Source organism: Phoenix dactylifera, unplaced genomic scaffold, assembly GCF_009389715.1.
Source record: "Phoenix dactylifera cultivar Barhee BC4 unplaced genomic scaffold, palm_55x_up_171113_PBpolish2nd_filt_p 000141F, whole genome shotgun sequence".
Classification (NCBI taxonomy): domain Eukaryota; kingdom Viridiplantae; phylum Streptophyta; class Magnoliopsida; order Arecales; family Arecaceae; genus Phoenix; species Phoenix dactylifera.
The window spans coordinates 1,202,920-1,219,760 of record NW_024067697.1 but is presented as its reverse complement, the minus strand read 5'-3'; the positions used below and the strand labels follow the sequence as shown (position 1 = coordinate 1,219,760).

The following is a 16,841-nucleotide window of genomic DNA, read 5'->3' as shown; positions in this document are numbered from 1 at the left end:
CACTCCCTTCATCCGTTCCCCTCCTGGTTCCAGGCTCGGGAGTGGGGGGCTACTGTTACGGGGGAACTTAGCCACCATGCCCCACGTGACCGGCGCGCGCGCCCAGGAAGACTACGGCTGCCCCTTGATCCAGCAATCCGACCTCGGGTCGGATATCTTCGGCTCCGCAGCCCGACCCCGAGTCGGCTGCCCCTTGATCCAGCAATCCGACCTCGGGTCGGATATCTTCGGCTCCGCAGCCTGACCCCGAGTCGGCTGCCCCTTGATCCAGCAATCCGACCTCGGGTCGGATATCTTCGGCTCCGCAGCCCGACCCCAAGTCGACAATCTCTCGACAACGACAGACTGTTCCTCTGAGGCACGCCGCGGCCCCCTGCTCCACTACTCCCTACAACGGCCGTATCCGGCGCTGCCCCACGATCCCCTGTAACAGCCGTACAAAGCGGAGCTCCACTATGCCCTGCCATGGCTGTACCCAGCGCTGCCCCACGACGCCCTGTAACGGCCATGTCAGTGGCAGCCCCATCGTGCCACACGATGACGAATCCCCGGAAAAACCCCCCAGCCTGATATATATGAGGCTGGGGGGAAGGGGGAGGGTAAGATATATCTTCCAGAGTATCAACTCACCTGCTACCTTCTCCTTCTCCTTCTCCTTCGATCTCCTCTGACTTGATCGTCGGAGGGCCCCCACTACCCCGGTGGTGGTGCGAGGCTTGTTTGCAGGTTTCACGGCGGAAGGCGGAGCGCAACCAAAGCAACTGAAAGGGAACCCCGTTCACACCGCTATGCCAATCGTTCTCGGTTTGGACCACCAGCAACATAAATTATAAAGGTCAAAATACATATGACCTCTAGATGGACCGGCATCTTCAACAAATCCATATGACTCGGTCATGGCATTTGCATAAAAAAAATGCAGGCTGTGAGGGAGTTTGGAGTTTCATTTTGTATCATGTATCCTCATGTATGCTTCATAGAATGAATATATAAGCAAGAGATTGATATAAGGAAGAGATAGTATTATCAGAGTGAACGAACCTTAATTTAAGAGATCCATTTTTAGATCTTTCTTGAAGACTACGAGGAATTGATCCTGTAAGCTGGTTGCTTGACAAATTTCTGCAAGAAAGCAAAATAAAATTGAACCTCAAGATGACTCCTCTGTAGAGTGTCAGCATAGAAAGGTTAGTATTTCACACTCACAAGAATTCTAAATAAGGTAGTTCTCCTAGAGCATCAGGTACTGGTCCGGACAAATTATTACCTGATAAATCCCTGAAATCAAAAGTCATTGATGTGTCATTAAGACATAAGAACTTTGTAAACTATAACCTGTTGAGAGGGGAGGTCTTTTTGAAGAAAAAAAAAAAAAGGACTGAGGTTGCAAATATCATATAATAACCTAAGTGGAGTAAGAACTTAGCTCTTGATAGCAGTGGATAGCAAAGACATTCATCAAAGATAAACCAAGCTTATCAAGCTGTTTCATGGCCTAAGTACTAACAGGTACCAGAACGAAAAAAGCAGAGCAGTGAAGGATTTTCAGATAAAACCCTGTGGAATATGAGCTTGGTCTGCTATCCAGAACCCAACTCACATCCAGTAAGCAAATTCGGGAGGATAAAAAAAAGGGGAATTTGCTTCGCGGTCCAAATTTTGACCCCTGTATAACGAATAGTCCCTGTTGACTGTGCATTTAATAAGCGGTCCAAAGACATATCAAATCTCAAAAGGAGACCAAAATACCCCTGACCTGTTTCCTCTTCCGTCGTTCCTCGTATGCATGTCTTCATTTGAACGAAGCCCTATTCAAAGTTCACCAATTCCAGCCCTCGTTCGTCCCCAATCTTCGTATCCTAATCCTCTCTTCCGACGGAAAGAATTCTATAAAAATCTCGCCCGATTCCGCTTGATTTGAACGCCTCGGTTTCGAACCCTAGAACTGCAAATCACTTCCCAACGGTACTCGATCTTCCTCTTTTCCCCTGTTTAGCCGTTCCCCTTTTGGAAAAGTAGAACCCTTCCGATCCGATTCTGAGGAGCAAGGAGATTATTTTCTGTCCCCTTCGAACCGACTTCGCCCTGTTCGTTTGTGGCGGAAGCTTAAGCGGAAGCAAGGAGATATTTTCTGCATTCCTTCAACAGGTTTGTCACCGCATACTTTCTCGAATAATGTATTGAACACGGACGTGATATGCAGTATTGTACGGCATTCCAGGTAGTTGTTGGAATGGTCCAGTGGTTTTGCGGGATTAATGGACAGAGAGGTTGTGGTAGCACATTTCAGAAATTTGTTGTGGAAAATTTCTTCCATTCCGTGCTAATTGTTTACTTTGTTTTAGTTTTTAGGATGATTTATTTTTTGTTGATATTATTAAAAACATAATTTGTAACTATATTTGTGATGCAGAAATCTAAGATGGCCCCAAAGCAGAGTATCGGCCAAAAATCCTCTGTTGGCCCGAGTACTATGGTTAATGGAAGATGTTATTTCAACCACTTTGTAAATTTTATGGTCACCCTAATCCCATTCATGTCTGATGAACAGAAGGAAAGAATACGTGGCACTCCATTTGGGCACATGCTAGGTCTACCGTATATAAAACAGAGTAGGTCTGTCTTGGACACATTGCTCTCCCTTTGGGATAATGTTGAGGAGGGTTTTTGGTTTGGTAGGGTTATAGTGCCTTTTGTAGGGACTGATTTCGCACTAATCCTTGGTTTGAGTGCGACGGGTGATGAGGTGCAACTGCATAGGAAGGGGAGGGTTACGTGTGACCTCATCAACTGGTTTTTTGATGGTGACCACCAGAAAGCCAGTAGAGATGCAATTAAAAGTAGATTATAATTTCTTGTCGGTAAGAGCAGTCGACAAGATGTGGAGGATTTTACAAAATTATGGGTTCTTTATCTTTTTGGGACCATCCTCTTCCCAACCGTACGCTACTATGTCCCTAAGACATTATGTTCATATGTCGATGATTTAGACCCCTTAGGTTCGCATAGTTGGGGTCTTGCCGTTTTCTCTTTTCTTCGGCAGCAAATACCTAGTCTAGCCGATAGTGTGAAGACTAGGAACGTCACAGGCAAAGGGGTTGGTAGATACATGGATGGCTGCACGGTCGCCTTGGTGGTAAGCATCATAAGATGTTTTTTTAAATTTCATTGTTACGATATATATATTTAGATGTAATTTGATGTTTACAATAATGAATGGCAGGTATGGGCTGTTGAGCATGCTAACAGCATTGTTGGAAGGCACCGGCCACCGTTCATGTATCCACGTCTCGTACGCTGGAACAACACCCCATTTCCCCGCAGGGTGGACGTGATTGCGGATGTTATAAAAAATTTAAAACGATTTGAGGTTTGAATGTTGAATTCTTACATTGGAAATGTTTTAACTTGTACGTTAATTTAACTGTTCGAATGCTTTAGGTTATTGAGAAGTTAGAACCAAGAGAGGAGGAGTTGCACCTTCTCTCAGCTGGAAGGCCACAATTACGTGTGCCTGATGAGAGGCGTACGGAGACAGAACATCAACAATCCGTGCACGACGGAACTCAGGTATTAGCAGCTTACTGTGACATAGCATTTACAAACACAAATATATGCACTTTTGAATTGGCATGCACTTTTCACTTGTCGGCACATAGTTCAAGTCTGCACACATTGATGTATACCTACAGTTTGTTCAATTCATACAAGCTAATTCATTATTGTGTTGTTTTAGATTCCGTCATCCAGCCAAAGTGATCGACATCCACTGCGAGAAATTCACACACGTATCACAGTGCTTGAGACGTGTTTGGTACAACATGGTTTTAGTTTAGCAGACCCTCATCCTATTGGAGATGTTGAGAATACCCACATAGAACAGCTCGATAAGAGGGTGTCGACAATAGAGAAGGTCCTACGAGATAAGGGCCTTCTGGTTGATGACAAACCTGGTGAGCATGCTACTGTTCCTCCTGAGGTAAGCATGCTTCCTCTGTATAAGGTCTGACAAGTTAACTACCAGTTCTAGTATGAATCGACTTGTTTGATTTAAACAACCTCTTCCTTGGTTACGTGAAGGAGCATACTACAGTTGATCCACCTATTCACGATGATGCTCTTCAGAAAGATCATATGCAGCATAGTGCTGATTCGGTGGAGGTATGTAATTTTTTGGTACGTAGTGTTCGCAGTTTTGAGAATGGTAGTATAAATTGTCTTGAAATGCATTTTCAAATCAGGTTATTTCGTCCACTGATGCTGAAGCTAAGAAGAAACAGAGAGCTCCCAGGTCATATGTGTCCTCCTTATGCAAGCGCGTGAAGCTGGGAGCACGCGAGCGCAAGCCATCGGAGAAAGCTAAGGCCATATCAGACCAGACAAAGACCTATAAAAGGGCTAAAAAAAGGGTCAAAGTTGCCGAAAAAGGTGAGGTTTGTACGGGAATTACTATTGTGTCCGAGGATTCGCCGGCTCGGTCAACCAACATATTCAACCCACCGACAAGTTCATTAATGGAGCTCCAAAAATCGGCTCCAACAAGGGAGGAAACCTCTCCCCCGGGAGCGGTATAGAATTGTTGTCTCGTCCATATGTGTTTATTTATCCATATTGAATTTGCTAAGTCTATACAGTTAAGTTTCCTAACCAAAATATCTGTCGTCAGCATTTATTTAAAGTTAACGATGTTCAGAGAGTGGCACTGAAACGTAGCTTTCATGGGAAGGGGACAAGTATACTCCCTATTAGGTATGAAGAAGCTATTAAATTCTTCCTCGAAGAACATGAGTTTGGGTAAGTTAATTATATTAATTGACCGTTTTTGACAATTATCGCATTTCAAGTTTCTTAAACATAACTGTGTTATGTAGGGATATAATATGGGAGGACGAAGATCGTACCAAACCTGCATGCAGCCCTGATGCCTTAGTGCAGCTCCTGCATGACAAGGCTGTACGGAGTGACGTATGCTCCTACAATGAACTACTACTGCAAATTGTAATTTGGTACTGAGTGCGTACTTCTTTTATTGCGTACAGGTAATCAATGTGTACTTTCGCATTTTGGAGCTTCTGCCTCGTGCCACTAATGAGATTATTGACAATCCATGTTTATATTTGCGCTGCGAGATCCAGGTTTTGAATTACTGCTCATGATGTCTCGTTCTTACATTTTTCCAATTGAAATTCAGCGTGCCATCTAAGCTGTGTTAAATAAATTGTATGCAGGCTGCCGTGCTCCAGCATCTACCATTGGATTACCTCTCAATTACCACTGATGTCACCAAAAGAATCATAGAGTCATTGTTGCCCAGTATTCAAACATGGCTTCGGGAATTCAGATGTGCCGATCTTCAAAAGTGTAGATATCTCTTCATTCCGATGAATACGGGATGGCATTGGTATCTACTTTCTCTGGACTTGAAGGACCAGCGTTTCGAATGCTACAACTCCTTGTGGAGTTTCGACGTTGGGGAGGACGCTGTTAGATATGTTGGTATCACTTGTGAAACCTAATATTACTGAGAACCTTCTTTAGCAGGCGTATGTTCTTAAAATTTTGCATTCTTCACATTATTACAGGCTTCTTTTGTGAGATCGTGGCTAAACGACGTTGTCGGATTTCGTATCCCAGAATTAGCATATTCTGAAATTCGACAATGTGCACAACAACGAAATGATAGTGTTGACTGCGGGGCATACATGCTTATGTTTGCAGAGGGACTTACCCGAGGCAGCACGAGACCATTAAAGGAAGAATTGAAGGATCCATCTTTATACAGGAGCTGGGCTGCAGGGAGTATTCTATTGCATTCCGGGAGCGTTGCCAGCGTTAGGTTTAGGTCAATGTACCCTGGGAAGACTTGCATAGAGAAATCGTAGACTACGTGTTGTATCACATGAATGCAAATTACTTGTAAAACTTGATTGTAAATGTGTTATAAAGGATGTTTGTCCAACTGTAATTTTCTTGTTCTCTGTATTAAAACATTTTCAGACATAATATCATTATTCCGTGCAAAGTCCTTATGTATTGGCAATTTTTCCAACTCCCTGTCATGCTCATCGCTTAAACGAAAAGTCTACGGTGACTTATTAAACTGAGCCACTTAAAAATCGATTTCTACAGTACGAGTTTATCGTAACAATATCATCCAGCACAAAAGTAACAATGATATGCATCAACATTTGTGGTTTTATAAAGCGTGTCGGAGTTTGAGAAACTGTCGCCTAACATTCATGTGGTTGAATCCTAAATTCAGAGGTCGACACTGGCACACCACGAGTCGAGTCTAGCACAGCATCCTAAATTCAGAGGTCGACATTTGTTCGCGACGAGTCAAGCTAACTCACCAGCCACTCTTAAGGGATGCAAACCTGAATGTCCGGAGGTCGACTCTGGCACCTCTGGCACACCAGCCACTCTCTGTGTTGGCTCTGTGCCACTTAAGGGGTCGACTCCCTTAGACTGGAGTCGACCCCAGCCCACCAGGCACTCTTAAGGGTCGACTCCCTTATGTCCAGAGGTCGACTCCAGTCTGCCTGAGGTCGACACTTAGGCTCTGGCTATTTTTGGGTGCTCTCTGTCTTGCCTCTGTGCCACTTAAGGGGTCGACTCGCCATTCACTGGAGTCGACTCCCTTATACTGGAGTCGACCCCAGCACACCAGGCACTCTTAAGGGTCGACTCCCTTATGTCCAGAGGTCGACTCCAGTCTGCCTGAGGTCGACACTTAGGCTCTGGCTGTTTTTGGGTGCTCTCTGTCTTGCCTCTGTGCCACCTAAGGGGTCGACTCGCCATTCACTGGAGTCGACTCCCTTATGTCCAGAGGTCGACTCCAGTATGACTGAGGTCGACACTTATGCGTCGCTGGCTGTTTTTGGGTGCTCTCTGTCTTGGCTCTGTGCCACATAAGGGGTCGACTCGCCATTCACTGGGGTCGACTCCCTTAATCTAGTTAACTTTTATTTCTTTCCCCTTTTTTAGCAATCTTCTGGATGTTACGAATACGCAATTACCATAGAATCAAAATATCATTATACAAGCCATGTTGGTCAAAAATAGAACATTTCATTGCAATTGTTGACATTACATAAATATATTACAATGAGTCTCCTCGAGACCTATTAAACTCTTGCAGACAAAATAACCTTAGTTTCTAGGAAAAGAAGAAATCATGGGGCAGTGAAACTCGAAGAAGCTCTTGGCAGTCTCCCCATTACAAGACCCAGAACTTCTGAAACTTTTTGCAGAATGGCTGCAACTTCAGAGTTGGACTGGAGATAGGACTTGTTCAGGTCAGCTAAAGTCTGATTGATCTTATGAAGTGATTGTAGAAGTTTGTCGCATACATCCTGTGCATTTTCATTCAGATTCTCCATGTCCTTTCTGACAGATTGTTGAAGCTTTTTGGTCTCCTCTTCTATGTCCACAAATCTCTGGTACTGTCCTTGAACAAGACATCGAAGACTGACCATTTCCGCCCTCATTTCAGCGACCATTTCACACACGGTTGCGTTGGAAGGTACCAAGTCTGTACAAGCGACATCTCTAGAATTTCTTAGCTCTTGCACGATATCATCCCTTAGTGCTCTGAACTGCTCAGCAATAAGTCTAACTTCAGTGGGCTGCTGAGTTTGGGCAATTGGTTCTTCAGTGGGAGGATGAAATGATTCTTCATTTTCGACAGGTCGCTGCTCTTCTCTATGGCACGCACTGCTCTTCCCTTCATCTTTTCTTATCCACTGACCATCTTTCTTACGAAAACCCATTCGATGTAGCGACCGGTCATTGTAAGTATCCCAATGACCAAGAGTTGTAGATGGTTCCCCTTCAGTATTTACACCGAACTCCTCGAAGACTAAGGTTAAGAGCATTCCATATGGCAAGGATGCCCTAGCTCTAGAGGCAGACTCTACCATGTGTCTAATCATCAGGTGAGGTAAACTAAGGGGGCTACCGTTCAGAATGTGGAACATAACAAGAATATCTCTTTCGGACACAAAATCAAACCTACCTGTTTTCGAAAAGAGGATTCGGCTAACAATATGATGTAATAGTCGATTTTCCACACTAAGTCGGTTGGCCGAAATTTGCTCAAGTGGACTAACATTTTCTGTGCCAAGAAGATATTGAATGCCCAACACTCTATTTTCTAAAAAATCTTCGGTTGAACCAGAGGTTGGGATGTTCACAAGACTCCCTAGGGTTTCCGGGTTTAGCAGAATTGGGGTTTTGTTTACCACACTTTCAATGCTAGCACTTCCGGTTTTGAGATTGGCATAGAATTGGCGAACAAGGTTCGGGTACGTCGGAATGTCAAGGGAACATAGGGTTTCCCAACCCAAGGCTTTCAGCTTCAGACCTATGGTAAAACCCTGGGCTTCTAAGAAGTCGAAATCTATTTTCCTACCGAGAGAAACACAACGAGTCACCAAGGGTACTTGCCTAGGAGGAGATGGAGCATGCAGACGAGGAGGAGGAACGTCGTTTCTTGCCTTGGACCTTCGCTCGGTTGCTTCCGGAACATTACTTCTCTTCTTTGAAGGCCGCACGACCTGCTTCCTCGGCATGGCGACGGATGGATGATAGATAGAGAGGAGGGAAGTAAGGAATTGGACGAACGAAGAGACGCAAGGAGCACGGGAAGGGAACTTAGGTCGACTCCACGAAAATCGAAGGGAAGAGGGAGTCGATTGACCTCAGGTTTTATTTCTTTATTGGAGTTACGGGTCGACCTCAGGCAGCCCGAGTCAACTCCTACGAAATGGAGTCGACTCCCTCTTGATGAGAGGTCGACTCATAGCTTGGCTGCGTACACAGGCGCTATTTGGAATACTCTGAGAGAGTTATGGGGTCGACTCCAAATATCAGTCGGGTCGACTCAATCGTAATAACTGTGTTTCCAGAGAAGCTAACTGTGTTCCCAGACAAGTTAACTGTGTTCCCAGACAGCATGCTAACTGTGTTCCCAGACAAGCTAACTGTGTTCCCAGACAAGCTAACTGTGTTTCCAGACACTCCATAACTGTGTTCCCAGAGAAGCTAACTGTGTTCCCAGACAAGCTAACTGTGTTCCCAGAAACAAGCTAACTGTACAAGCTAACTGTGTTCCCAGAGAAGCTAACTGTGTTCCCAGACAAGCTAACTGTGTTCCCAGACAGCATGCTAACTGTGTTCCCAGAGAAGCTAACTGTGTTCCCAGACAAGCTAACTGTGTTCCCAGACACTCCATAACTGTGTTCCCAGAGAAGCTAACTGTGTTCCCAGAAACAAGCTAACTGTACAAGCTAACTGTGTTCCCAGAGAAGCTAACTGTGTTCCCAGACAAGCTAACTGTGTTTTCAGACAGCATGCTAACTGTGTTCCCAGAGAAGCTAACTGTGTTCCCAGACAAGCTAACTGTGTTCCCAGACAGCATGCTAACTGTGTTCCCAGAGAAGCTAACTGTGTTCCCAGACAAGCTAACTGTGTTCCCAGAAACAAGCTAACTGTACAAGCTAACTGTGTTCCCAGAGAAGCTAACTGTGTTCCCAGACAAGCTAACTGTGTTCCCAGACAAGCTAACTGTGTTCCCAGACAGCATGCTAACTGTGTTCCCAGACAAGCTAACTGTGTTCCCAGAGAAGCTAACTGTGTTCCCAGGCAAGCTAACTGTGTTCCCAGAAACAAGCTAAACTGTACAAGCTAACTGTGTTCCCAGAGAAGCTAACTGTGTTCCCAGACAAGCTAACTGTGTTCCCAGACAGCATGCTAACTGTGTTCCCAGAGAAGCTAACTGTGTTCCCAGACAAGCTAACTGTGTTCCCAGACACTCCATAACTGTGTTCCCAGAGAAGCTAACTGTGTTCCCAGGCAAGCTAACTGTGTTCCCAGAACCAAGCTAACTGTGTTCCCAGGCAAGCTAACTATGTTCCCAGACAAGCTAACTGTGTTCTCAGAGTTTTGAGTCGACCTCACCGAGTTTTGAGTCGACCTCCGTGCAGTGGGAGTCGACTCCGGTGAAAGACGAGTCGACTCCTTAGGTGGCACAGAGCAAAGAGAGAGAGCAGCCGAAATAAGGGAAGCCTAAGTGTCGTGAAAACCGAGTTTTGAGTCGACCTCCTTGCAGTGGGAGTCGACTCCGGTGACGGACGAGTCGACTCCTTAGGTGGCACAGAGCAAAGACAGAGAGCAGCCGAATTAAGGGAAGCCTAAGTGTCGACCTCACCGAGTTTTGACTCGACCTCCTTGCAGTGGGAGTCGACTCCGTGCAGTGGGAGTCGACTCCTTAGCTGGCACAGAGCAAAGACAGAGAGCAGCCAAAATAAGCGAAGCCTAAGTGTCGACCTCACGGAGTTCTGAGTCAACCCCTGGGCAGTTCGAGTCGACCCCAGTGAAAGGCGAGTCGCCCCGTTAAGTGGGACAGAACAAAGACAGAGAGTGGACCTTAGCTCAGCCAAGCCTAAGAGTCGACCTCTTTTCCTACCGAGTCGACATCGGGACAGATCGAGTCGACTCCAATATTTTCGGAGTCGACTCGTTAAGAGTCTCAGATTAGGCAAAGTCGAAGGGAAGCCGGGAAACGGGATTTTAGGTGTCAATGTAATTTTTCCACGCCATATTCAACTATTGTAATTGTCAGAGCTGACGTCGAATGCTATGCCAACTGTTGATTAACTGTGTATCATTACGTGTTTGTAACAATTTTTTAACTGCATTCCGGTTTGAAGTAACTGAATTAAAATCTAACAAAAAATCAACATATACAATTCAGTTTGCACTTCATTAACATCAATACAAGAGTTTTGTTCTTAATATGCTGTGACTAACATGAAATACATTGCAGGTATCTCGATACATTCTTCATAATGTCCATATTCTTTACTTGATGACCTCATTACAAGTCCTTCTATTGTGCCCAACCTTCCCGCATCGTCCACATCTCATTTCACGTACTGACTCCACTTGCGAAGGTCTTCTCTTCTTTTTAGGCCTGCCAGGACGTGTCTTTCTTATAGGGGGTAGAATGTGAATCTCTTCAGAGGCACTTTGGGGTTTCTCCATGTCAGGAATTGGACTGATTGCTTCGGCATATGTTACTCTATACAATTCAGCTTGGAAGCAATTGTCGGTGAATTGGTATAGTGATCTGCCGTCCTTCTCGATGCATGCACAAGCATGCTTACATGGCATGCGGAAGATTCGCCACTCGCCACAAGAGCAGCTACACATATGCAGGTCAACTTTGCATGAGTAGTTGGTATCCTTTACATCATATATCATTATGTTGGACGTAAATACAGCTAATCTCTGACCATCTTCCGCATTTTTTTGCAACACTTTCTCCGCATCAGGACAAAGTTGAGATTGAATGCTATATCCTCGATTACGCCGTTGATGCATCATCTGCATTATTTGGATCCTTATATGGTCAACCATCTGAGGCACAGGGAGATGACGAGCCTCCAGGACCCAACTATTAAAAGACTCTGCCACATTCGATGTCATGATGCCCCAGCGTGGACCTGGAAATACAGCATTCGCCCAATGCTCCGGCTTTGCATGTAGGAGAAAGGTGGTAGCACCAGGGGCTTCTGATGTAAGCTTTGCAATTAGCTTTCGGAATACAGTAAGCCTTGGTGTATAGGCAGCAGCATTTAGTAAATCAATGAGCCTCTTTCTCTCACCTGCACGATAATGGACAAGGACCTGCATTGATAATTAAAATCAAATATACCACATGCTACATTACTTAGATACTTTGTAGTTTAAATTATTCATAATATGACGATGCAAACCTGATTCTTGAAGTTTTCTTTCACATGACGTATACAATATGAGTGGTAAGAATCAGGAAAGTACTTCGGCACGGATTTAATAATGCCCTGATGTCTATCCGTCATAAATGTGAACTGTTGACCACTATACTCAGTACAACTATGAATAGCTTCTTTCAGAAACCGGCAAAACCATTCCCAATTTTCATCACATTCTATATCTACAACACCATAAGCTATAGGAAACATATCATCATTTCCATCTTTGGAAGTGGCTCCAAGCAATACACCTCCATCCTTATGCTTTATAAATGTGGCATCCATAAAAATCAGAGGACGACATCCTTTTATGAAACCCATTAGTGAAGCATGAAAACAAATGAATAGACGTCTGAATCGACCATCAATTGTTTCGTACTCTGCAATGCTGCCGGGGTTGGTCTGACGAATGGCATCGCAATACCAGCGAATCCGTTCATAAGATAGCCGGCTGTTACCATAAAGATCCATCATGGCCACCTCCTTACCACGCCAAGCTTGATGATACGGCAATTCAACACCATATTGTCGTCGAATATCCTTTACAATATCACTCGGCTTATATAACGGCATATCTTGAAGTTGATCTTTAACAATTTTGGAAACCCAACGTTTTGAAGCCTTTGGATGAGACCGCACTTGCAATCCTCCTCCACATGTGTGGTTACAGTGCATTTTTTTAATTGCAAACTTTTCACCATTTCCAAGGCGAGAAGCATGAATACGCCATTTGCAACCTTCATAAACACATTCTACAGTAACTCGATCACGATCGTTCTTCACGAAGACAAAATTCCTGCAAATTGCAATGCAATAGTTGCGAATGGTGTCACGTAGAGTTTCCACATTCATGAACTCCTGACCAACACCCTCTATACTATTTTTCCAATCATCCAACGAATTTTTTTGACTTGCTTCCTCTTCAATTGCGGCTCTTGTTTCTTCAACAACTTGACCAAAATTACTTGAGCTACCCTTCGAAAAATTTTTTCCTCTCGAACTGATTTCAGCACAATGCGATGAGCCACTGTTCATACAATAGGATAAACATTATTTTAGCAAACTTACTAAAATCCGTTGCACAAAACAATATTTAAAAAAGGGAATACCTCTCAATTACCACAGCAGCACCTTCGATCAAGGTTGGAGAATGAGTAACAACCATCTCGATCACCTTGGCATTTAAGTTGACGTGTATTTCATGCATGTTACGAACATCCTTATCGCTCATGAGCGTAACAAGCATTTTAGACTTGTTTGGAATATAAAACTTAACTTCTATCATTGTAGAAGATAAATGTCTCCACCTTTCAACTATTTTCTTAAAAATTTGATCAAGAATTGTGTCTTTTGAGATGGAAATAATCACAGCTTCGCTACCATAAGAACAAATGGCCATAAAAACATAGCTACCAGTGTCTTCCGAAGCCATGACAATGGAAAAAAGAGGAGGCAATGAACAGATAATTCCGAATTGCAAACAGACTTAGGAATATAGTGGAGCAGAGTCTCACTACACAGAGAAAGAGGGACTATCAGCGTTCTCTCAAACAGGGAACCGGTAAAGAGTAAGATGTAGTCTCAACGTTTTTAGGTCAACACAAAGGCTCGACATGCTCTCTTCCTATCCATCTAGCATCCATCCTAATGGGTGCTTATCTCTTCCCAGACCAAACAATCTCCATTGGCAAAGACAAAACAGAGAAGAACGGAGACAAAACGCATACCCTGTTGCGGCCTATTTTTACACCTTTTTCCCGTCTCAAAATCTTCCTCGAAAGCCATCTTCGGTAAACACCTTCCGTGGGATCACCAGGGGCATCCACGCTTAAAGGCTGCAAGTGGGATTTTTACTTCGGAGCATCTTCGGTAGACAAAAACAGAGTGTTTCCGGTTCCAAAACAGAACGCGGTACCTATTTTTTTCCCGCTTCCGGTAGCCTGGGGGGTACTTAAGTAACCTGGGGGCACTTTGGGTACTATATTTTAAAGCAAACAGTAACTTAGGGACCGGGAATTAAAGATCCATGAAGCGGTGGACCGGAAGTTTGTTTTTGGGTCAACCGGGACCTCTTGTTACAGCGGGGTCTTTTGAGGGACGGGAAAGTAATTTCCCGTAAAAAACAAGAGCGGCCGTTCAACCATAGGCTAATCATTCCGTCATTTGTCCCACTCCATATATATATATATACCATCTATTACTACAAGGTCAAAACAGCATTGCTGTTTAATGTTTGCAGCACTTACAAGTTTCTGAGTGATTCTAGGTTTCCAAGAGCAGCAGCTATTTCTCCAGTCAATCCACTATGAGCCAGGTTTCTGCAGCACATTGTTATATAAATCCATGTTGATTTGACAAAACCTGGTTCATATAATAGTTATTGATCAGAGCACTCACAGAGAGATGATTCTTGGGGGTTCAGAACCACTGGAGCTGCAATTCAATCCATGCCAAGTAAAATTTGTTGGAACACAGGGATCACCCATCCAATTTTTCTTCACTTGATATGACGCCTTAACTTCCATGATGACATCAACTTGCATTTCAACAAGGCAGACAAAACACCAGTATTAGCATAATATACTATTTCAAGTAAATGGGGGAATTAAAGCCCGCAATATTTATAAGAGAAGAATAAAGCATATAGAAAACCACTCTGAGGCTAACATCTATAGCTGAAATCTTCTATCAATGGTGCTTCACTTCATTTGCACTCCCACATCCAATTTGATGCTTCCAACCCAAATGGGCACCAAATTCAACTTACATCATTCATTAGATGACACAATCTCTTATATTTGTACCATAACAAATTTGCTTATTAAAATAAGGAAGATTCATTTACAAGATGATACATAATCTGTAAGATTCATATAGTGCATATAAGGCTTGCTTTTAAAGGTTTCCCGTCCACGTATCACAAAAAAAAAGACATTATTTAGAAAAAGTTGCAGTGCCGTAATAGCAGTGAAGTTGGTTGACAACCTCGCACCAAAAATGATCCAGTCATCAGCAAAGTAAAGATTAAGGATATAAAGTCTCCTTTGATATCCCATTAAGGACTTTGCGCTTGGAATCGAGCACAGTCTTGATGCCTTGGGTGGCCTTCCACCGTCCCAAGCCCGCACTCCGGGATACCCGCTTGCTATCTTCGGCACCCGGATGTCTCCGAGTCCTGGATGCGAAAAAGAACCACTCGGAATCCCTGTTTGCCATGTTATACCGCGCTGCGACCACCCAAGAAAAACCAAAGAAGTCGGTAGCTCTAAATCAAGAATACAGGGCAACAGAAAACCAAGGAATTAGAAGGAGAAAGATAGGTATCTTCCAAGAACTCGCTTACCAGTTAGGTTCTTGGGGTCGTCACCGTAGACGTCGGCCTCCACGATGATACCACCAAGAAGCGTTTCGCCGAGGATCTTCTTCCTCAGGTAGAAGTCTAGGAGGTGCTCGTCCAGCGGGTGGAACACAAAGCCGGGAAGCAGCACCATTGTCCAGTCCGGCATTGTTTCTTGGCTTAGACGACGAAGAAAAGAACAGAGGACGGGGGAGGAAAACACCCAGATCAAGAAACAATGTGAGGACTGAGAAGATGGGGTTACGAGTTGAACCTTGAGATCAAGAAACGAGGCGAGGCCGGCAATATCATTGTCATCTCTGCTAATGTTTCTTGGCTTGGATGATGAAGAACAGAGGCCAGCAGCACGCAGGAGGCCAGATGATGAAAACATCATCGCCGGAGCCCTTCTGCTTCTTGAATCTGGAGGGGATTAGGGAGGAATGGACGAGGAATGGGGAGGGGGTTACAAAGCGATCAGAGTACTGAAGTAGATTTTCTCTTCGATCTCTGGAATGGGTTGAGGGTGGAGGGCGGTGGCCGGGAAAACGGAAAGAGAGAAAGGGCTTGTTGGGATTGAGGGGAAATGTTGGCTTCCGACGACGCTTTTTAGCGTCGTCTTAGGCTGGCGACTACACCGCTTATTAGCGTCGTCTTTTGCCGATGCTTTTTACAAGCGTCGGCAAAGTTTGACGCTAGACCAAAAATTGCCGACGCTTGTGAAAAGCGTTGGCAAAAAAGCGTCGGTAAAATCTACTTTTCCTGTAGTGTAAGGACTAATTTTTCTAGGCCAATCAACAAAATGAGCATAAAATGAATGAATCCTACAAAAATAGGATGATTTGATTGGCATGGTGCACTGCCACATAAGGCATACAATGCACGATATAATTTCTCCCCATTTGGCCAAAGTGGTCAGAGGGAATGAACTTGGGACCTAAATGATGATATTATTAAGGTCAAGTAGAAGAATAGAGAAAAATGATGGAGGTTTGCCCACAGAAAGATTTAATGAACCCATTCCTTGTACTAAGATTTTGTATGTTTTTGAGGAAGAATGGCATATATATTTCTTGTCCATTACTTCTCCGCTCCCTCGTGAGAGTAATTTCATAGTGTTTATATCCTACGCTTTGCATATGATTTATATGCATGCACCACTAGAATTGATCACAGCATCCACGAAATATTTGTACACAAAGTCAAAACCGAGCTTTTGAAAACGTTGTTGATTGCTTTTCCTTGAGATTGTTTTGGAAGAACGTGACAGTCCGAGAAACGCAAGAAATGAGTTTTAGGAAAAATTGTTCTCCTTGTTCTCTTGTAAAATGGCAAGTCACAAAATCAAAGAAACAGAGATACAATACAACTAGTGGACAAAGGAGCCATTGAATGTGCATTGGCTCAAGAACAGGATCAAGGCTCTTAAGAGCAATTAACCAGGTGGATGAGGAACTCGAACCATTAATCTAACCCTGAGTACTTCATGTGTTGTGAAGTTGACATTAGAATCCATATATTTTGTCAGACTACAATTTGGTTAGAAAGCTCTTGAAATTATGTCAAAGCATACACTACAACAAAAATAGGATTTTCCGACTCTTATGTGCCGACGCAAGAAAGAAGCATTGATAATTTGGTGAGCGTGCCAAAATTTGCCGACGTCGGAGGCCAAAAAGAAAAAAGAACAGATGACACTTAAAAGC

General features: G+C 43.9%; 1 protein-coding gene across 1 annotated transcript; it reads right to left on the bottom strand.

Moving 5' to 3' along the window:
• Window positions 1-974: 974 nt before the first annotated feature.
• On the bottom strand, window positions 975-15,719 carry LOC120104909 (putative leucine-rich repeat receptor-like serine/threonine-protein kinase At2g19230). The gene is made up of 5 exons (XM_039116823.1): window positions 15,142-15,719; window positions 14,196-15,025; window positions 14,045-14,116; window positions 1,207-1,278; window positions 975-1,122 (listed from the first exon to the last, which is right to left on the bottom strand). Exons 2-5 carry the CDS (start codon window positions 14,339-14,341, stop codon window positions 975-977), a joined length of 438 nt encoding a protein of 145 aa, XP_038972751.1. The 5' UTR covers window positions 14,342-15,025; window positions 15,142-15,719.
• Window positions 15,720-16,841: the final 1,122 nt, after the last annotated feature.

Bases quoted from the DNA above. Each gene is read 5' to 3' on its own strand.
- LOC120104909 (XM_039116823.1), bottom strand. From the start codon at position 14,341: ATGCAAGTTGATGTCATCATGGAAGTTAAGGCGTCATATCAAGTGAAG. The intron at 14,117-14,195 runs GTGAGTGCTCTG...AATGTGCTGCAG, and splicing joins CCCCCAAGAATCATCTCTCT to AAACCTGGCTCATAGTGGAT. The intron at 1,279-14,044 runs GTAAGTGCTGCA...TTTTGATTTCAG, and splicing joins CTAGAATCACTCAGAAACTT to GGATTTATCAGGTAATAATT.